The sequence below is a fragment of the Lepisosteus platostomus genome, chromosome 17 (genome assembly GCF_059453375.1).
Source record: "Lepisosteus platostomus isolate fLepPlt1 chromosome 17, fLepPlt1.hap1, whole genome shotgun sequence".
NCBI lineage: Eukaryota > Metazoa > Chordata > Actinopteri > Semionotiformes > Lepisosteidae > Lepisosteus > Lepisosteus platostomus.
In genome coordinates this window covers 10,364,549-10,387,818 of record NC_142627.1, presented here as the reverse complement: position 1 = coordinate 10,387,818, position 23,270 = coordinate 10,364,549, and the positions used below count along the sequence as shown (strand labels likewise).

Below are 23,270 nucleotides of genomic sequence, written 5' to 3'. Positions count from 1 at the left end.
AAGCAATCAATCCTGTAATTTTGTACACAAGTTAAATCACGTTCCATAGCAGAAAAGAGGCTGGATATGAAATTCAAATTTGGCACAATGGCACTAGGTGTTTTTCTCATAAAATAAAGTGATAGGGTGGAGCAAGTTCTCTTTCAACACTCCAATGGATGAGAGATTGTTTTGGGTAAAAAAAACTGACATTCACAAATTTAGTTGAATTCAGAAGAAGTGGATGGTAAGCCAAGACAAGATGTTTTTTTTTTTGTCAGAACCACATTTCCCAGAAGGCTGTGGGAAATGACCAGTTGTCCTGAGTCACCTGAAACCAATCAGAGGAAGCCAACCGATCAGGTGACAGTTAAATGCCAGGAAGTAGAGGCTTCCATGGAGGGAAGAAAACATTTGTCCTTCTAATGGATGGATCGCAGAATCCGTGGAGACGGGACTGTGCAACTTTTGAATTTTGTGTTTTTGACAGTAAGAAAAGGATGCTGTATTTGAGCCTGTGAAAAACAGTAGCTGCCTGGCTATTTCTGCTTGGGACACATGGAGAAGTGTAATGTAGGTTAAGCACAAAGAGGAACTTAGGGTTTTGTGCCACAACAGGTTAACACTGGACAACCGGGGTGTCATACAAGTTGCTATCGATTTCTTTTTTAGCAAAGCTTCTACTGGTATAAAAAACAAACACACAAATAATATCCATCAGATACATGCGCCTCAACAAAGCATGTGTAAGTAAATCCAGTCTTCCATAAAATTCCTGTGATACTGCAGGACAAAGATCCCAGCTATTCTTACACAGATTCCAGCTTGAATCTGCAGTGATATGCAGAGTGTAGGCTAGGACCACATCCACAACAGTGTACAGCAATGCCCAGCACTGCATACATCTGCCCATCACCAGATCTGACAGCGGCTGCACAGAGGTGCAGCGCAGCGAGCGGATTTATCGCGTAGCAGTTTAAATAATGATGCAAAGTGGGGAAGAGGTGTTGATTACACGGCTGTTTATTCTAGTCGCAAGAAATGTGGAAGAGATCCTGTGCTGCACCAAGAAAGATCTCGGCACCACCCGACACCAACGCGACTGTGTGCACACGCACACGCACAGGCTCCCCAGGCTCACCAGGTTGTTCTTCGTCTTGGCAACATTGGGGTCGTCGGGACCCAGCCTGCGCTCGTAGATCTCCAGGGCGCGGCAGTAGTAATACTCCACCTCCTCGTACTTCCCCTGGTTCTGACACAGCAGCGCCAGGTTATTCAGCTGCTTGGCCACGTCGGGGTGATCCTTCCCAAGCACCTGAGGAGACCACACACAGCTTTCATGTATCACATCAGAGGGGAGGCACCCCCCCAGTTCTGTATTCCCCTCTCCCCCCGAACACGGAACTACTAAAAGGGAAGAAACGTTTGTTTCGTACGTTTCTTTTAATTGGCTATCTAGACAAATATACGCTTGGCGTCATGTTCAGCTACCTGGCATTTCCTGACAGTGTAGTTACAGTTCTTTATTCTAAATGATTTCTGAGACCTGAAAAAGAAAAGTGACTTGTGTTGCTTCGTCTGTCACTTCACAAAGATGGGTATTTTGCCATCACCTTAAACTGGCCACTTCCAATCAATTCCCTTTTCTACATAAAATCTTGACGTGATGTCATAGTGTCACCTTAACATACGTTCAGAATCATCTGGTTTATATTTGTTTTTTCCATTCTTAGAAAGTTCCACAAGGACCGGCAATTTTAAGGGCATCATTTTACTGCAGCTTTCCGCTCTGGGTTAATACATGTTAAGAGTTGTGTCTAGAATGCAAATGAGAAAATCCAAGGACAGCGTTTACTGCACAGAAAACTGCATTACTGCACTATTTGGTAGATGTGGCTCTCTGACTTTTTAAGAGTAGCTGTGGGCAAGACGGTGTTTTCCCCAGGATGGAGATGCAGACACACCTTTTCTCTGATCTCAAGTGCCCTCTTGCACAGCGGCTCAGCCTCCTTGTACTTTCCCCTCTTCCCATAGAGCACAGCCAGGTTGTTAAGTGTGGCAGCAACCTAAAATAAAAATCACACGGGCACATAAATATACATGCCAAGCAGCTGGCTTAATTAGACCGATTCAGTCTCAGAGGTTTCCAGAGCTGCGAGGTCATGAACCTGCTGTGCAGAGACTCTGCTTTGCAGTTCATTAATTGCCTCTGACAATATCCCCCGGATGTCTAAATGGCTCCCTCCTTCACATTTAGCACACACACTTGCAATGCTGTTTCTGTCACAGATTGTAATTTCAGCAGACATTCCACCTCCCCCAAAACAAGGTCACGTTTTTAAACATGCACAAAGACAGAAATTTTACTTCAATACGATCTGCACTAGTGCAGAGTGTGCACACTTGAGAACATAATGAGTTCTCTGAATGTCTTCTGTGCTTCATGTGAAAAATGTTTTTAGCTCTGTTAGGTCTAGAGAATGAATACAGGAGGTATCAATCCATGATCAAACAGCCTTGACTCCAAAAGAAGCCCTAGGGTGTTCTAGTGAAAAGAACACAAAGTTATTTCAATTTAGATATCCACGTTTTGAAACTGCCCTGAGATAAACAAAAACCTCACGGCATTTTGTCCAGTTCTTAACGATCACCAATGCACAATGCTACTGAACTGTCAAGATGAACTCATTCTCCTCTGCGGCCTTTTTCTCGACGGTACTTACTGCAGGATGATCTTTTCCAAGCGTCTTCTCGCGGATGGACAAAGCGTCATTGAGCAGATGTGCAGCCTCCTTGTACTTGTTCTGATCCCTAAAAAGGAAGAAATCAAAGCCTGCGGTTTGGAAGCGCGCTTTTCTCGTAGATGGGCACACGCACGACAGAACGGCAGGGGCATTGTGTTGGGTCACGTGAGAGCTAGGAGAGGGAAAAGGGACAGTGGAAGGCGAGCAGAGTACAGGGTGGCCCCACCTGTAAACCAGAGCCAGGATATTGAGCATGGTGGCCACATCTGGGTGGTCGTGGCCAGAGGTCTTCTCCAGGTCTTCTAGCGCTTGCTTGCACAGCGGCACAGCCACCTCGTAGCGGCCCTGGGAGGCGTACTGGATGACCAGGTTGTGCAGGGTGCGCAGACGGGCGGGGATCTCGTAGCCTCCCTGCTGGGCCGCCGCCACTGCTGCACTGTTGTGCTGGTGCTGCACTGTGGAGGGGGAGGAGAGGGATGGCAGCCGGTCAGCCCTAAAGATGGCGACAGTAGAGCCACGCGGCCATGTCTGGCCACACCTCCTACCTCCTAACCTGGAGGCCCACATGCGTCTGACACTGAACTGCGACAGTAAATCTCCCTTACTTCCTTGGCCAGACTCCTCTTCATCATTGGGAAAGAGGTCATCCAGAGTGTCCTTGGGAGGCTCCCCATCTTTCTCCTCCTGGGAAAAGATTCGAGGTATAAGAGATGCAACCAAGATTATCCACTCCGGGCCATTTTTCATAACTTGGGCCAGGCAAACTGAAGCTCATTTCTACACAAAAGGAGATGACAGTCCGTGTTCATTGAGGTCTATCGATACTTTTGTTATTCTTAAGGCCCCGCATCTGAAGTCATGCAGAGATGAACAACTTTCCCCACTGGGATCTCAGGGGATTATGGAGAGCTGTACACTTACCTTTTAAGGCTGCGGCTTTTAGGATTTTTTTTAGAATTCCTGCAGCTTAACTAAAAGACTTTTTTTGCAGTGGAGTTAAGAAAGGAAATTAAATGAAAAATAAAACTCTTGCTGAACAAGCAGTCTTAAAATGAAGATTTTTTTTCCAGGTGGATTTACATTAGCTCTGCTGGAAAGTTGAGGCACTAACAAGGAACTGCTGAGATCAGCCTAAGTGATTTTGCTTAACACTAAATGTTCATTGAGACCATCAGACATCACTGTGGATATTACATGAAGGACTGCTGGTTTCCTTGCCAGTAAGCACATAGTAGCACCCTCATGTAAGGAAGCAAATTGGAGAAGAAAAGTATTTGTCTTTTTTCCAGAGACAAATGGAGTAGATAATAATCTATAGCAGGGATGACCCATTCTAATTCTTGAGGGGCTCTGAGGTTTGATCTAATTATTGATCTAATTATTTGGCAAATATGTCAGAATGGCCAGATTGATCTTCAATCAGTTGTAAATTGAAAAACACCCTGCTAAACCTGCATAGTAAGCAAAGTATGGAGTTTTTAATATCAGACAAACTGGAAGTTATAAGCCTGCCTAGGAAAACCATCACCTTTCCCGGAGAGTTTCCTTAAAACCAGACATCTTTGGTTCCACCCGAACAAAAAAAAAAACCCAGAACAAATAGAAAGGTCCGATTTCTTTCATCCGTTTAGCGCACCCAAGACGACACCCTTGTCGCAGAGTGCAGGGAAGCGAAAGCAGGAGGGCTCACCGAAGGCGAGACGTCCTCGTCGTACTTCTTCAGCTGGTTCATGAACTCCAGGTGCTTCTTCTCCTCCTCCAGCTGGGCCACGCTCTGCTCGCTCTTCTGCAGCTTCTGCTGGGTGTTGGCCAGCTCGTCCCGCAGCCACTGGTTCTCCTGGCACAGCCGGCGCACCTGGGCCCGCAGCTTCTGCTTCTCCGACTCCACCGCGTTCAGGTGGTTGGAGAGGGCCATCATCACCTGCAGGCGGCAGCGGACACAGCCGGGGGTCAGCAACTGAGACAGCCCAGACTGGACGGGGGCAGCAGGCCCGTGAGGCAGGAAGACTCACTCAGCCCTCCTCCACGGGAGCAAACACTCTGCTTTACTTTAATGGCTCACAAACACCTAAATCAAGAAAGGCACGGCGTGGGTTTTTTTTCCTGCATAAGAAGGTTTCCCACTTTGCAGTTTTATCCTGTTTTATGAAGAAGGTAATAATAATGAGTTTTTAGAAATGCATTTTTCACATTAGGAAAAACATCAGTTCTTTCTTTTTCCTTCACATTTAACAGAAGTGGAAGCTCCTTAATGTTGAATCATAATATTCCTACTCATTGTATGGAAAATAGACCAATACCAAATCCAGGACAGAAAGCAAGAATATAAATGAAGAACACAAGCATTACTGAGAGACACACTCATGTCTCGAAGCATGAAACAACCACAGAGCTGTTCTGAAGTATAATGAACACACTCAGCCACACAGTTTCCCCTTGTCAGCACAGAATGGTCTTCTGACCCGAGGAGCTGTGTCTCACTGTACCTGTGCCTCTCCCAGCCCCAGCTCGATCATCTCCACAGACTTGCGCAGGAGGTTGGACTTTTCGTGGACCAGGTTGGCTTCCTCATCCTTCTTGAGGCACTTGATGGTCTCCAGCAGGCTGTGCAGGATGGAGTTGTGTTCATTCTTCAGGGCCTCCAGCCCCTGGATCACCAGCTTGGTGTTAGAGATTATCTCCTCCTGCGTCAGTTTTTCAAGCTTTTCTTCTCTGGGGTAAACCATTGTGGACATCTTCTGCTATTGAGAACCTGTGTGGGGTGGACAAAAATACAGAAAGGACTGTTAGAAAAAACACAAGTGTGACACAAACTATTTTTAGAACATTGAGCACTGTTGTTCAGCTCTTTAAAACCACCCTGGATTGGAACTATTCAACTTTCAAGATACTATTGCATATTTCCAGCACTTTGTTAATACAGTACGTGTAGTGTTATTTATGATTTTAAGCAATAGCATCACATGCATGTATTATTTAATGCATCTAGTACTTTATATACAGTGCTCTTGGTGAGTATTGTATACTCAAGCAATTTGGATTTGAGGAGCAAAGATGAATATGAGGCAAAAGTACAGAATGTCACATTTTTTAATGGGTAATTTCTGTGCTTATATATTTTGCCATTTTAGAAAAATAGCACTTTTTGTGTTCAATCCCCATAAGTATAGGGATAAGTGGCTACTCATTGTTCAGATGTTTCCTGTTGCATTGATTGGGCACAGAAAAAAGAGCCGTGAGTGTGTAGTGTTGGATTTAGTCTTTACTCTTGCCTTTAGTGACTGATTTTGGAGTCGGTAGGCCTAAACCAACATGAAGACTACAAATCTGTTTGTGAAAGAAAAACATGCCATTTGCATGCTGAAAGAAAATAATTCAATCAGGTCTATAGCACAGAAACTGGGCATAGCAAAATCAACAGTTTGGAATAGCGTGGAAAAAAAAGAAAGCCCTGGTGTACTTAGCAATCAGCAACAAGCAGGTCGGCCAAGGAAAACAACTGCGGTCAACGACAGAACAATCACCAGAGCTATGAAAAAAAACCTCTAAAACAACTGTCACTGAAATCACCAACAAAATACGCAATGCAGGGCTGAAGGTATCCCAATCTACTGTTCGCAGAGCACTTTGACATCAGATGAACACCGCACGATGAAAACCTCTCATCAGCACCAAAAATAGAAATTAAAAGTCGCTATAAAGTGCAGAGCTCGGCAGCAAAGTGTCATAGACGGATGAGACAAAGCCAAACCTCTTCCAAAGTGACAGGAAGATGAAAGTTGGAGCTAATGGAAAGGAGCTAACTGCAGACGATCCAAAACACAGCACTTCATCTGGGGAACATGGTGGAGGTAGTGTCATGGCTTGGCTCACTCATCTTTATTTATGACGTAACTAATGATTGTAGCAGCAAAATGGCTTCAGAGGCGCACAGAAAGATCTCGTCTGCCTGCGTGCAAGAAAATGTCTCCAGACTCACTGGCTGGCATTTCCTCATGCAGCAGAACAATGACCCAAAACATAACCATGGAGTTCATTAGGGGGAAAACAGTGGGAAATGATAGGCTGGCCGAGTCAGTCTCCAGATGTAGATCCAGTCGAGAGTGCCTTTCACTTGCTGAAAAGGAGACTGAAGCCAGAAGCCCTCCATCTGAAAATGGCTGTAGCAAAGGCTTGGCGAAGCATCTCAAAAGAACAAACCAAGAGTCTGGTGATGTCAACAGGTCGCAGGCTTCATGCTCATATTGCCTGCAAAGGCTTTGCAGCCAAATATGTTTTATACCACTTCAATTGACTTTAAGCTAATATGTCCCAATACTTCTGCTCATGTAAGATGTGGGGGATAGAACACAAAGCGTTATTATCCTAAAATGCTAAGCGTATATGTGCAGGAATACCCAGAAAAAATGATAACATTCCATACTTTTGCCTCATATTCACCATTTCACCTCAAATCCAAATACATAACAGGTCCAGGATACTTTGCAAATTTGAAGACGACAGGTGTATAACAGATAAATGAACAAGATAAGCTGAAAGTGTATTCTGGGATAGCCTTCTAAATGGTAAAAGCAAAGAAAAAAGCACTGAGACTACTCTATTAACCCAGACACCTAAAGCACACAGGATCCTTTATGGCTGTTTCATGACAGATCAAAGCAGTTCATTCTGTAAAGCTGAAAAAGAAATACTGCTTTCCTCATGACACTATAGTGCAGTATTTCAGAGATTGCTCAGTCAATTTATACTTATAAAAATTAATTATTAGGTAGAAAAAGACAAAAGGCATTTTTTCCTCAAGGCTAACAAGATCTGTCTTGTGCACTGTCCCCCCTTATAATTGTAGAAGTAGTGTATCATGAAATTGTGTGTTGTTGATATGACAGGCATTTTACAGACTTTTTCTGTATCTGTTTTTGTAACAACCCCTACATTTCTCATCTTGGATTTAACAAAGGAAGTCCATATAAGTTATTACTTACACTCTCCTTAGATGTAGAGAGGAAAACCAGAATTATACGAATGAGGTAACCTCAGTTAAAGGTATAGGTACACCAGAGTGCACACATTGCACACAAGAAAACCCAGTGTAAAAGGTCTTGCAGTATAGCAGTGCCTTGAAATGGGTCAGAATGCACATAAATGTCATCCCTAAAATAAACACTACAGGGCAGTGAATGATTATTTCATTGTTCCCGTAGTCTCAGTAAGTATTGCATATAAGGAACTATCCAAAACTTCACTGTGTCCATAATTTGTGGCGAGACAAGCATCAACGAGATTACTATGTGCCAGGTAACACAGAGCCCGTCTTTTGAACCACTCAGCCATTATTAATAAGTAAATGGAGAAGAATAAATACCAACTGGCATATATCAGTTGTCAATTTAAGATATAAAACACGATTCATATCAATTACCCATAGGAAGACTATTTACAAACGCACTATATAGCTTAATAAATGCAATCTCCAAATAAGAAATGATCTGTTTCAAGCCTTAAACAAGGTAAATCATCCCAGTCTTATGAAGTCAAAAACAGCTAGCGTAGTGAAAAACAACACTCAGCATGAAGATGCATAGCCGATGTCCACAGAACTGCTTTTCTAGTTATAATACATGACTAAATAGGAGAACTTTGATTTACAGCACAGCTTGGAAGGGTGCTGGGATTCAACATGATGGAGCCCCAGCTCTGGTGTTTATTTTGAAACATTATGAAACAGAAAATTACATATTCAACACTGGTATTTATTCTCCATTTCAGGAACAGCTATTTTAGAACTCCCACCGTGGAGCACAGAAGCAGGGTCTGACTGTCACTGCGAACAAATGTAACTTGTTAAAATGAGCCATTTCCCCTTCCTTGTATTCCTGGGAGACTGTACATATCCAGGATAGGAATGCAACCCAGCAGGATTTCCTATGCTGTGAATATGTGCAGGTTAGATTTGTAGAGGAAGGCATCTAAAAACATCAAAAAAAAGTTGGCTATTTTATCCAGAGGTGTAGGAGACAGAATTATCGCAATTATGTCGCATACAATGTGTCACACAATACATGCAGCCTTTGGACCTTAAACATTAAATCTGTTATTCATTCTTTTGTTTGTCAACCTTATCCTATCTTTTCCTGGTCCTTGCTGGAGCCGTCACCTGGGAAAGGATAGGAGTACAATACAGTAGCACTGCTTGAAAAGGACAACTAAGAAAACTAGCTTTTGACTTTAAGAAATTTGAGGATATTGTAACCAAGTGTACCAGGTGGACCAAATGGTCTCTCTCATTTGTAACCTTCCCTCCTTTCTTGTGTCAACTGAGACCCCAGCTGCAAAAACACACCAAGCATAGCCTTTATGTATACAGACTTATAAGAAAGAAGAAAGTTTGTGTTTTTTTATAACTTAATTTAAACCTAATTTACTAAGGAAAACAAATCATACAGGGGCACCAATTCTTCAAACCCATCACTAGTTACTCAGTAATAGTGGATAGTATGACCATGTGACAGAACAATTAAGTGCTCCTATAAAAATGTTTTTAAAGGGGTTTTTCCTCATTCTCAGTGCTGTGAATTACTGCTAATAGGGGTGTTGCAGGCTACAAGATGCAAGCTCCATCCTGCTGAGCCTTGAGTATCTTCAGGAAACGTGTGCTATTCTTTGATCAATCTGGAGAAGGTCTCTTTAGACTGGGGCAGCAGTGGGGAGTAGCAATAAAGGCTCATGGGAGACTGTGGGTTGAAATCCCAGGCAGTGCTGTACCCCTGAGCAAGTTTTCCCACTCAGAATACTACAGTACAGCCCTGCAGTATAAATTAATCCATTAAGAAACTCCAGTTCCTCAAGACACAAGCTCTTCCCTAAGCAACAGCCCCCATTCAACAACTAATGGCTCGAGACATGGAAAGAGCTCTTTGCACTGAATATCCTATGAAACATTAACAGATTATGAAACACAGGACTTTAATTGCATGAAGAGGTGAAATGTCAAATTAAAAAAAACTGCTTGACAACAATGTTGCCGAGATTATAATGGCTATTCCCCTGTAAAACAACCAGTCTTAATGCACAAATTAGTAAGGGGGTTACACTGATATTTAGAAAAGTAATCTTTAGTAATTTACAGATTTTTTCCTCAATAATGCACAAACAAACCTATAGGTCAAGCATTCAATAGGAGAAACAACACGTTTTGTCGGTGTCAGTGGGACTACATGCTAGACTTCTCTGAGAAAATCCTTAATATTCTGCACGTTGGCACACCTTTAGAAATAGCCGCATTACACTGCATAGAAAAGAAACCTAAACATGAAAATGTAAAAGACAGCATGAAAACAACAAAAGAAACCAAACTTGTTTGGAGGGGAACCACCCACTGCTGGGGGAAAAAGACGCGAAAAAGAGGAGGAGAATCACTGAGAATCAATCTGGTACACTTCTCTGGAATAGCAGCTTGATTTATTCAAATCTGCTTGCTCATTAAAAATACCTTAAGAGTATAAATCAAAACTAGTTTTAAATTTGTGTCTGTGGTATTTTCTGCAGACTACCCCCGTTTGTATGTACTTTCACGGGTTGATGAGTGAATTTAAAAACAATTTCCAGCATCAGGCTCCTTTAACAAGACAAACACTTCCTCAAGACGGCCTGCAGAGCCAGGAAGAAAGGGCTTAAACCTTGCCTTCAATTAAAAAGACTATAAAGCTACAGCTGAAGATAAAAAGAGACCAGTTTTAACAGACCTATATCAATGGCACAAAGAATAAACCACTGCTAATCTAAAACTTCTCTGCCATTTTATGGCAGGGCAAATCTAGAGATCATGTCACTTTTTATTTTTGATATGATTTACCTGTATTTATTGTGTGGGGAGTTAAACAAATGGGAAATTATAACGACAGCAAAGCTTCAAAATGGTAGAAGGAAATCAGTTTATAGCAAATACCATACCACATGCATCAGCAAAGCCTTCACCTTTCAGATTGCAGCTTGCTTAAAAATATACCTGTTAAAAAATCCTGCTTAGCGATCCTTTAGAAATCCGGAACAGCAGAATTATAGACCTGGAACTCCCGCGCTATTTTTTGGACTTAAGTCCAATGTTTCCCAGCGTAATCTCCAAAAACAGTCCTAATAAAAGGGCCAATCATTCTCTGAAAACAATCAGTTTCGTCGATAAAATGAAAAAAATGTGCACCAAGAAGATAAGTTAACAATGTTGTCAATTTAAGTTCAATGCTTCAGTGTGGCCAATGAGGTGACTACTTCCCCCTTCTAATCTCATTCCTTTTAACAGTGATTTCATACCTGGATGTTTTACAGAAAAAAACGTGCATTTTAATGCAGATATTGGCATATCTGTAAGTGTTTAATTTTTATGTGAGACTTTCAGCTTTATGTCGTTTCTAAAATGCTCCTTCACTGAGGCATTTAATATTAAAGGCCTACATTTACAGGCTTAAATTCTGCACAAATCTGTAATTTAGATTTGAATATTGGTCTTTCTTGAGTGATATCTCATGCTGAGAGAAAAAGGGACCGCTGTCAGCAAGCTGGACCTTAATTATTTATAAGAGTCTAAAACAGCTTCCAGCATTTCCACTGATACTCGCAGGTCCACAAGGACAGGCAGGGTAAATTTACAGATTACGGACCCTGCAAACAAAAGCTTCAACCTGAAGGGTTTTGCAAATGCTTAATAATTATGGCAGGATGACGACACTCTCCTCTATTCAATAATACATGTGTTTGCATTCAAAATACATTAAAATACACGAGTATGTCACGCTGATCGTTTTGAGTAACATAGTAATTATCCATCAGTTTGCCCAAAGTGGAAAAGCTCTTTTTCCATGAACTGTAAAATTACTATCACTTTACGATGCCCTCTGTTATACACTTCATCTCCAATATTTTGGTTTTCCCCTGCCTGACAGCATTGCGTGGAAAGAAACCTAGATTACCAAAAACCCAAAGCGGTCAATGTGACCTCAATTTCGGAAGAGTGCAGGAAATGTGGGCGGAGGGAGGGGAGAGCTTGAAAGAAAATGGCCCTGCAGATCAATCACAACCCATGCGATCCTTTCCTCTCTCTGCCTTTTTCCTGATGCTTGACTGAAGGAAGAGGAGCACACAGGTGACCTACCAGCGTTGATTGAAAATGTTCCGAGAGAGCTGGAGTGATGTTGCATCGATCACGACAAAATGACCAACTCGCAAAAACTCTTGAGTAAAGACATCAATTGATGTCTTATTTTCCAGCCTTCGCTATTTGAAACATTACCAGACTCATGGCACTTTGAAGCACATTACTACCACAATAATGTGCTTTTGTCAGAAGTAGTATACAAGCTAGAGAAAATGGGGAAAAAAAGAGGGATTTTTAAACCGGATAACACATTTTATAGATTTTGAAGAGCTGCATCTCGCTGATAAACCACTAAGCTAAAAGAAAGTCACATAGTTCATTTTTCTTAGATCTTATGTAAGGTTTTTCCATAGGAGAAAGGTAGATGGGAAGATGCACATCCTCAGTGTTACAAGCCTATACTTCTAGGTATAGTTTTTCTGGAAATCCTTGTGCTAAAGTAGAGATCATCCAAACATTTGATAAAAAATATGTCTCATAGCAGTGAAATAGACACGTGAAGGCTTATCAGAATCCACATGGCCTGCAATTCCTGAGAAGGCAACTATACAACGACCACAGCAAAGGTATCCTAAGTTCGTAGTGTCTTAGTGCACACCTCTGACATGCTTGTGTTTCTTTTGCAGTCTTATTGGTAATCTATTAAAATGGTGAACAAACGTGAACAGACTGCATGTGGGCTATCAAGAAGAATGATGAAACATTGAGGCCTCATGCATAAATAAATCAATGAAAACCAAATTATAGAAAGATTATTTCTCTAATGTACTGTATCTAATGCTATTATTCACATTCTGCAATAAAATATTTTTTGCAGAACATGAATAATCTAACAATCAGTAACAGATTGGAATAAAACTGGAAATTAAAAGGTCATCTGATTCAAGTTCCAAGAATATTGTTACGGTTAAAACACCTAAGGAATTACACTTGCAGGACTAAAAACATTTCTCCCAAAAGCAAATGGAATATTATTCACCTAAGCCTAGATGACTACGTCAAAATAAGATTTTTTTTTAAATCAGCTTTGCAAAATGAATGTACTTTTTACATTCTTATATGTAATCCAATGGCAGCAAAGTACAAGAGCTGACAATAAAAAAGGCAAATGTAAAACCAACAAAATGTGGGATTTTTTGGGACATTACCTGGATCTTAGAACTTTAGACTAAATATAATAAGACTATTAACCTATTATTAGTGGTAAATACATATGTGGATGAACCATTTATGTTTCGCATGAGGATACCAACACCTGGTGTACAGCTAGCTCCACTCTTAAAGACCCGATGAGGAGAGTAAGTCACACGCCCTGGATGTTAAATTACAAAACTCACATTAAATAGAGACAATACTTTGAACAAATGTAGGAGCTTGCTGAGAAGACACTGCTTTCTGTCACAAATACACATCTTCCCCCAAACTGCAGCTTTCTGGATTTTTCCCCCCTCTTTTCAGCCCTTTAAGAATTTATCTGTGCAATAAGAAGTTCTCTTCGGTCTCTGTGCACACTGCAGCTGTGAAACATGAGCTCTTGGACAGATCAGCGAGCGTCAAGTAGCAAATCGATACTCCCTGCAGAGGTTTTAAAACGTGTGATGAATAAAACTTTTTTTTCCACACAACTGGTCGAAAGTCATGCCGAACAGCTCTTAACCCAAAACAAAGGCAGAGATCCGGGGGAAACAGCGAAAGGTTTCAGGACAGGTACTGACAGTCTGACTCGAGGACTGGAAACGCCCACACAGTGGCAACACATTCTCCTGCCTTACTGCTGCCCTGGTCTCCTGAGGACATCATATATCAAGGGCTCCATGAGACACATACAGCACATGCATTTCTCCAGCTGGGATCTGAATTGGTATCCCTGCAGCAACCAGCACTGTCTCACTTCCAGACCGCAGCAGGATGGAGAGAGGCGGGGGTGGATGGTGATGGCGATAATGGGGGAGGCCACTGCATTCCCACCTGGCAGTGTCAGTGGAGCTAGAACCCCACTTGTCTGCTTACTATCACAAAGCCACGGTCCTTAATCCTGAAGCTCGTTCCGTGCAAGTCCTAAAAACGGGCCTCACGCAATGGAACACAAGGCAAGGCACACAGCATCACCTGGATGGAGGAATTGAGAGAATAACATCTGACGCCGAGCTCTAGCAGGAACTTGGTGCCGTCGGATCTGTGCCTGCTCTCTCTCTCTCTGGGGCCATTAGGATGCATCTCGCGTGTCAGGATCCTCAGCAGCGAGCAGGCTTGACTTCAGCAGGCCCTCTCGCCTCTGCAATCCCCGGGGGACGCGGCAAAGAGTGACATCATAGCCCCCGGAGACCACGCTGAACGCACGGATGCTGTTCCACCTGCCTCCCGGAGCCCCTCGGCTCTCTCCTCCTCGGACCGCCCCCAGCGCAGACGCCACGCTCCGATCCTGACTCGCCGCTGAGGAAGATGTGGTTTACCGACCCCCTCCCTGTTCTCGTCTCTTCACACGCATCGATCCGGTTTCAAAACACGGCTTTTTTCCCCCTAGACCCTCTTTTAAATATTTCAAATACAAATCTTCAGCAATTCCTATGCAGTATCAGAATCTTTATGGCTGTAGTTCCAGTATTTCAATTTTCCCTCTCCATTTATATAAGTCACGGAATACAAAGCTACTACCATTTGTTTTGCCACTTATTGCTGAAATATACACTGGAAATGCTGCCTGCAGATGAGTATCAATTCAGAAATAAATCAAAGCGCTGCATTTCACAAAATGACCACGTATATTTACTTAAATGCTATAGTTTTTTACCGCAACTACATAACGGCAAAGAAAAGAGACCTTTTCCCCATCAACAATGCCCTTACCCCTCCTTTATTGATCTATGCAGAAAACAATACTTAAGCACTTTAGATAAAAAAAAACAACCTCCACTGCATTATCTCAGCAAGACAGCCTTCACTGGGAAACTTCTTCCATTACTGAAAAAGACACAGTATCTGGACAAGTCCAACGAATAACAGAAAATAACACCTAAAAATCAGTCTTATGTCAAGTGTGCTGGGATCCTTGGGCATGAAAATCGGTCAGTGCACAAGTGAAATTATACTATTGAGTGTTTTCCTTTAAAATGTCCGAACAATAACGACCAATTCGATGTGCTGAAAGAATGTGCCATTAAAATAAATGTAGCAAGACTAAATGTGCTATATATTACCCTTAATAAACGGCAAACCAAAGCTTAGATTTTAAACACCGCACTAAACCGAAACGAGCGGCTCCGCACCCTCACTGTAGTACACCAAAGAGATGCCGCATACACTGTATACACAACAATGAATCTCCAGGAGCTGAAAAAAAACCACGCCTGCAGAACACGCCGATTCAAGGGAACGTGCGACAGATGGAAGCCAGAGCTAATCCAAAAACAAGCAAAGGCCCAAGAAAATTCATTTTACCTGAGGTCAGAAGCAGAGCCTCATGTCCAGGGCCCCGAACAAGCGTGCTTCCTTTTAAAGGGACGATGAAACAATGACACCAGCAGGACCGGTAGATCGGGTTACCCGGGCAACTGCATCCGAAACGCGAACCCGAAGATAATTCAGGATATTGAACCCCTCCCTTCCCTTTCCCATTAGAGGACCTGCGATTCTCTGACCTCCACTCCCAGCTGTTTCCGAGAGGCAGGGCCACAGAGAGGGAGGGCTGCTTCTCTCAGACAGCCGCGCAGCACAAAGAGACCGGAGAGGGGAGCTTGTACTCCACAGGGCGGGCCACACAAACGCACAAATATTGACTCGTCATCGCGAAAAACATCGATGCAAGAGAGACGAGAACAGTATTTTCCATGACGGCTTCCTTTGACTCATTATGTTTTTTAAACGCTGTACTAAACTAAATAACCTAACACCCAATAAAAGCCCTACCCTTTACCTGCAGTACCTATACACTCAATGCAGCGCAAGGCTTGTTTTCATCCCAAATTGTATCTCATCTGTACCCTCAAGCTGCTTTAGAAACACAGAAACCAAAAGTCACAGAGGGCAGCTTGCTTAAATGCGAAGATTTGATTAAGCCGCATTTCTAAGACAAATCACAAATTGACCTTCAGCTTCTGCTTCCTCTGCGGTAGATCAGTAAGGATAAATGAAGAACAAAACGCTGCTGGAAACAGGAGCCGGTTCTGGTAAGATTTCCCTCTGCGCAGCCCACGTTTTCACCGCAGATGGGAAAAGACAGCTATTCTTAGCTTAATCCCCCCAAATTCCATGAACCATTTTAAAATTCAGTAGAACAGATTAAATTTTCATTTTTTTTATCATACATCATCAAAAATGCCTTCATGTCTGTGAAGTAAGGAGCAAGGAGCCAGCCGCAGACGTGACATTATTAGTTAATGCGCTGTCTATCGAGGATAGATCAACTAAATTCCAGGTTTTGGTAGAATAAAACCTCAAACATTGTTTTTCTAACAGTTTTCAAATACAATTTTATGTGAAAATTTGGGCTCTGCAACTCAAAGTCCAATAGAGGGGATTCAATTTATTTTTAAATACTCAAAAGCAGAAGGACAATTTAGCTGAATAATGTCAATCTAATAATTAAAAACAGCTTCCGTTTAAAATTCAGGAAAATGTGAAACATTAAGTTTAAATTTGAGTTAGACTGATAATACAATGAACAAATCAAGACCCTAATTTTAATTCAGACTATAAAATTTCCTTAACTATCAAGTGAGCATTTTGTTTGTATTGATTTAACATGAAGAGGGTATAGGTATTTTTATCTGCTATTTTTTTTTGTCAGAGTCTGCTGCAGGTAACCCGCAGATAAACGTATAGAATAAAGCAGTGAAGAAGCTGATGTCAGGTTGCAGTACATGGATGTGTGCTAATATGAAACAGCTACTGAAAAAAAAATGATTTGTTATTTTTTGTGGACAGTGCAAGAGTTTTTAAATCCATGAAAACCTAAAAGTCGAAGTCTGACTGATAGTCATTTAGCTACAAAAATATCCACATCTGCAGACACAATTCATTTCCAATAATCCAATAAACTGGGCAAAAATGAGTGTTCAGCTTTTATCAGAGCAGATCTCCGATATCGAGATCACGTGGCAGATTTACAGTCCTGCTTGTGCTGCAGAATCCAAGAACACAGCAGGACCCACCTCCCACATGAGGACTAACTGTGAGCTAAAAATCAAAAATTGGATCGGGCAGCTCCGTTGAACTCAAAAGCAAATCAGAAGCGAATCAAAACCTGAAATGAGTGGTGGGGGGGGGGGGGACAAATAGATCTGTCTCCTGGCAATCTCAAAGCAAAAATTCCCAGGACATATACAGATCATAACCTGCTGTGATTGTGCACAAAAGCCTAATAGTGCAGGGAGATTTTCTGGGTTATGTCTGTGCACAGGCGGCTTTGAGACCATCTACGCTTGGCAGGGATGCTGGTGCCGACTGGCATGTCTGTACTGCACCTGGCAGAGCCTCATCTGGCATGCTAAAGCTCACAGCAGATGCCCTTCAGGCCAAAATGCAGACCAAGTGTGCCACACTGGGTCTGGGTAGAACATCTGCCCATTGTCCAAGTGTTCAGAGACATGCCTAGATAAAAAAAGCAAGCCAAACTGGATTTCCATTTTTTCTACCTCCCTCCTTCTTGGCTTCTGAAAAGCTGACGTACGCTCTCCGCAGAAGATGGATAATCTCTCCCAAAGGCCCTGGGCTCCTGTATTTTGCAAACCATATGTAAATGCTTATTAGAGAAACGATAAATGCTGGCTCATGTGCAGCACAGAAGAGTATATAAAAAGAAATGAGAAAATGTATCCTCAAATTAAAGGTTATTAACTGCCCGCTGAAGGCTATAACTAGAGCTGGCTCAGACACTCACATCAGTTTGGGGTGTGGTGCTTTGAGTTCAGTCATGACCTCAGAAACAGAGAGAGACTTGTAACGCACGCTGTGATTTACAATAGAACTGCAGGAATCATTTCAGAGCCAGCAAAGAAAACTAAAGCTAAGCACCACTGCAAAATTCAATAGAACTTTTCTCTTACCCCTTTACTTTCTATTGGACACTCTTAGGACTTTCTTTTCCTTCCATCAATGATAAAATAAGTTCTAAAATAATGATTACCATTGCCACAAATAAAACTGGAGTAAAGAGTACAGTCCTCTCCCATTTCATTATTTTTCCTTAAGGCTTTATTTCTAAAGAGTTTAATATCTTGGCACATACATTTTTGTGGTATCGGAAGCAGAGCATAAAAGGACAACCCTGTGGTCATGCTTGCGTTATTTCCATGATGATTCATAAAAAAAGATGGAAGAAAAATAGACCTATGTCATGTAAGTTTTACACGACATTATATTTCACATCTTTGTATCATATCCCCTACAGCAGACATCTTTTCTTGTGTTCATTCAGGCATCACAGCAACTACCCCCCACATACTTCCATCCAGAGGTCTGCGAACACTTTCAGGGCTGCAATCACATGTGTCACATGTGCACACAAACCTCCCAGACCAGCACATTTGCCATGTTGGACAGAGGGCACAGAATACCAGGCAGCTGGGAGGACGTGGCTGAGTGGGTAATGACCAAAAAAAAAAAAAAGGTCAATCAATCAACCACTGCTGGCAAGATCAGACAATCATTATGCACGCAAGCAGCTGTCTTCTCACTTAAACAGAGGACGTGTTCGGATCGAGGCCAGCACTGATCACTGTGCTGAGTTATTTTCATTCAGTTGCTCTTATTAAAAAAAAAAACACACAAGAAACTCAGCTTCCGAACTGTTTTCCAAACAGCACAAAAGAGTCATTTTTAAGGGGAAAAGTCGCAGCTATCTAAACTTCCTGAAAGAAACGTGAGAAGGTGAGTGGCTAGTCACCCAGACAAAAGACCGACAAGTTCTAACATGACCACACTTTTGCATGTGAGCAAAATACTAAAAAGGTGTGTGACTCCAGTACTAGGTTTTGGTGACAACAAAAAGCCTTTCTAAAAGGCTTTTCTACTCATCTGAACCTTGATTTTTGTCTTTGTATAGAACTCAGCCATATAAAGAAGTCATTCCATTATATCTGACCCATTGGATGCAAACCCAAGACTGTTAATTCTTTTGTAAGGAGCCTCTCTCTGCATTTTTCTTGGGAATTTGTTGTGTTCTTATAGCTTTCACACAGTTCAAAATGTCAAAATATAAACATGATATTTTCTACAGACATTGCAAAGCCAATTTAAAAAAAAACAATTAAATGGAATTATAACATGATTTGAAAGACAGAACCTGTTTTTGCTTGAAAGGGTATTCTAAGCATTGTTGAATTTTATTGATCAATCACTTTATTACAATCAGAGAAAAATAATTAATAATTACAAAAGCCTCTACAATAATAAGTCCTTTTCCTTACATAATGTGCAAGAAGATTAGCTTAGATTATTGATATGATAGCATCTGCAAATGTGTTTAATGCTGGGAAATGAATATAACACCAGGCAAGAAGCTTGATGATTACAGAAAGAGCTGCTTCTGCATTGCTTGGTACAAATCAATAGTCCAACACATATTTTGTGCTATATTTCAATGGTTTTCTTTTTTTTTGGGAGCTGCAACATGGGTAATTGTATTCAGATATTTAAAGCCATTAAGTCCCGGATTACTCCAGCAATAAGAAATGACCAAAACATTTGGGGCCAGCTGGAAGAATGCCTGCACAAGTAAGAATTCTGCTGGCACTAATAGGCACAGTAAAGACTGCAGAACACGAGGACAGGACAAATCTGAAATCACCCTCAAGGTAACACGTCTCCTCCCTAAAAACTATGTTGCTACATGCAATGCGTTCTTTCTTAATTGTTCTTGAAGAGTGCATATTCTTAAACTGTCCATCAATGTCAGACATTTTTATCAACTACTTAATAGCAACAAGAGTAAATGCAAAACTAATAACCAGAGCAAGCCCTGCCTGGAATGCGATTTTAATTAATGATGGAATATCATGCATTTTGTTGAAACGACTCTGTTCTGATCGTCATTTACTCTGTCCTTCAATCTCCTGTGCTTTGTATCCCTGCCGCCTTCCGCTCTCTCCCTCGCACTTGAAGAAGGCTCAGTTGAAACACTGTTACTTCCTTGTACTTTTCAGCGTAGAAGCCCTGACTTCTTCCTTTGCAGCCAATGAACTTTGACGCAGATCCCCACCTGAATCTTTGGCAGGATTTAAGACCTTGGCAATAAATACCAGCAAAGCTGCTGGAAAATGCATGACTGTACCAAAACCCTTTTCACAAGGCAGCTGCCAACTCTTATATCCAAGAGAGGAAACTAGCAAGACAGACCAGAATTGGACAATGTCACTGCTGGAAATGTATCCTGCACATTTACCATAAGTTCAGAATCTGACATCTGTAAACTTTCAAAATGGATCTGTATTAAGTGCTTCTAGAGGTCCTGGCAATATATCAACTCCTAAAGGACAAGGCTCAGGGAAATGCAAAACGTCTGTCTACAACATGCACTTCACACATCACAGAAATTAAATCGGATAAGGCGAGATGTTAAGTGTTTAATTCCCAAGTATTAAAAAAACACAACAGTTTCAAGGAAAAAAAGACTTGCTTGGATTATTGGATTATATACAGCCATCTTGGCTGGCTGGATCGGTGCTATTTTTATGTAATTGCATGTCTGATATTTTTGCCTACTAATAATTCAGGGTCTGCTAGAATCATTTTAATCTTACATTTAAACATAACTGTGTGACTGTCATTTTCTAGACACTATAGTGTGCTTCTTCCAGATTTCCTTTTTTAATTGCTTCTAGTCTCCACATGATAAGGCATGAAATAGCTTAGCAATAAAACAGTAGGAATGTTAACATCCACAAACGAAACCGGATAATCACATCTGACAGGAAGGTCTAAAAGGAAAAATTGCATGTTCTGTTTTGTCATAATAATTTATTATAACCCACAACACTGCAGTATGGAAAATGTTTGCATATGCTTTTCAAATGAAGGCAAACAAAAACTCCAACTAAATAAGAAGAGGAAACGCAACTCAAGGGCACGGCATAGGGAATTTCTGTACAAGCTTTATCATGGCACTGTTTTGCGATTTCTGCAATGACAGAAAACAGGTTTTTAATGCCATTACAATTAGAGGCTGTCTTAAAAATGCATTGCCTATAGCTGAGAAAAGCAATGCTGACTTTACCATTTCAACACAAGTTTTCTTGCCTTGAAATTGCAAGATTCTGTGGTAGCTCTTGTCCGGGCGTGAGACATGGAGGACGGATTGTGAATAGCTGACAATGTGTTCTGGATACTGCATCAAGAGGTCTGCCCTTGTGCTTCACTGAACTCACATGTTGCTCTATGGCCTTGGCAAGCACAGACAAAGTGGAAAAGAATGTTCTCATCTATCTCAGGCCAAAGTGTTGTGCCACCCCCCCACCACCACCACAAGCTATGCCCAGCTCTCTCAAATAAAGACAACCACTAACAACTGGGCAAACTGGGCCAGCCAGGAAGACGACGATGATGGATCTGGACCTAGATAAAAATGGGGGAAGGCTTGTGAGAAACTGGATGATTCCTAGGTGAGGATACTGTGGATTTGTGATGGAAATATTATGTGACAGGTGTTGACAAACTACATTAGCTCTCAGTTACCACACCGTGACAGACAGACACTAGATAACCCAGAATCCTTGTCCGTTTAAATGCATTTATACACTGCACTTGGGAATCTATTTAGTTATTTTTATCATGTGTTTTGGTTTCAACTGAAGAACAATATAAAAGCATTTGATTGCCTATTACTACCAAACATGCGTCAAGTTTCACACTTTTGCATGTGTGTATACCAATGAAGAACAAATTCCTAGAATCCAGACATTTTGCAGTTTCCATGCAGTGTAGTAGCTTACAGAATGGTCAGATGTGTCAAGTTTGCGTGAAGAAAGGCTCTCAGAGTTTTCTCTAAGGTTAGTCTACTTTTTTTTAGAAATCCAAAGTGATGAATGAAGAAATAACATGTTATGATGAGTGAAAGCTGTTTACAAAATACCAGGAATAGCATCAAACTCTGGCAGGAAAAAAAGCAACAAAAATGACCTTTCTTTTTATAAACACACACTATCTGTTGGCTTTACAGTTTACTGAACACTGAAAACGCATATGAAAAAAGAAGAAAACTTTGTGCTTTTAGAATTGCAGCAGGCAGACTCATTAGCAATGATTCACAGTCCAAAAGTCCAGCCACCCACAGATCAAGGGCAATGCCAAGACACTACAATACCATAGGTGGCTAAAAACCACAGGCACAACTTCATATTGAACGTTTTAAACAAAAACCGCTAAAGATATTTATTTAATACATGAAGTTTAAATTTCAAGTAGAGACTTATTTCCTAATACAGTCATCATTATTAAAATGACAGTAGTATAGCAATAATCTAAAAGAGGAAATGCCAATTGCAAAAATATGCCAAACAAGAAGACATTAGTTTTTTTTGTTAAGGTTTTAATTTTGGTACGTTTTTAAGAACTGTAAGCAGAAACCTTTGTATATCACGAAGTCTAACAAGGATAATAGTGCCAGTTTTCCTAATTTATATTACAGAATAAAATAATCTTCATTTCACATAAACAAAGAAAGAAATAGGCAACGGATAAGATGTGTGCATAAAAATCACCCCAGAAGGCCCTAAATAAAACTTGTATTGTTAGTTCTCTCATTTCTAACCAGAAATACACTTAAGCACATGAAGAAATTCTAGTATACCAGGCATTCTGGTTTGTTAGTTTATAAGACTAATAAAATTAGCCAGTTCTGAAGTCAGAAACCTCAGCAGGTACAGTATATTAATATTTAAGCAGCAGTGCAGAAAAATGAAAACCACGCAAATAAGTCATCGAATAAATGGAGCACACTGGTCTCTTCCATGTTGAATAGTACCTGCACTGCTAATGTATCCAATGAAAATCATTTTAATTATCAAGAAAGCGCTTGCACAATTGTATCACGTACTTTACCAAATCTAATATTAAGTTACTAAAATCTGAAACCAGTTTATCCATAGTAACTTCACGAAAGTCAGGTGATATGATACTGCAATGTATTTTACAATTCAAATCCCCGTCTTTGTACGGAATTATTATTACTGCAGTAAATATTGTGATATTGCCTTAAGCATAAAGGTACAATAGTGTTCTTTGTTTTCAGCTGTTCGAACAAGATAACAATACGTCTACTATATTAGTTACATAGAAAACCGAAACCTTTTAGAACAATAAGCCCTGTGCCTTTTAAATTTTTATACATTGATAATACATGACTGCAAACAGTAACACAATTGTCAAAAAAAAGCAAAAATATTTATTAGCATTCTGTCAAAGAT

General features: G+C 41.0%; 1 protein-coding gene across 7 annotated transcripts in view; it reads right to left on the bottom strand.

Annotated features, from left to right (window-relative positions):
* Positions 1 to 23,270, bottom strand: part of klc1b (kinesin light chain 1b) — a 51,939-nt gene that overhangs the window by 28,127 nt on the left and 542 nt on the right. For 6 of the 7 annotated variants that reach the window (XM_088609962.1, XM_088609965.1, XM_088609967.1 and 3 more), the window contains exons 2-8: positions 5,210 to 5,475; positions 4,414 to 4,644; positions 3,329 to 3,407; positions 2,950 to 3,178; positions 2,703 to 2,790; positions 1,944 to 2,045; positions 1,121 to 1,294 (exon numbers count right to left, since the gene is read on the bottom strand). In XM_088609962.1, coding sequence (XP_088466088.1) covers positions 1,121 to 1,294; positions 1,944 to 2,045; positions 2,703 to 2,790; positions 2,950 to 3,178; positions 3,329 to 3,407; positions 4,414 to 4,644; positions 5,210 to 5,458 — 1,152 coding nt within the window. In that variant the 5' untranslated portion in view covers positions 5,459 to 5,475. Of the gene's footprint in view, positions 1 to 1,120; positions 1,295 to 1,943; positions 2,046 to 2,702; positions 2,791 to 2,949; positions 3,179 to 3,328; positions 3,408 to 4,413; positions 4,645 to 5,209; positions 5,476 to 15,309; positions 15,709 to 23,270 lie in introns of those variants that run through there. The other variant, XM_088609964.1, reaches the window with a different exon arrangement.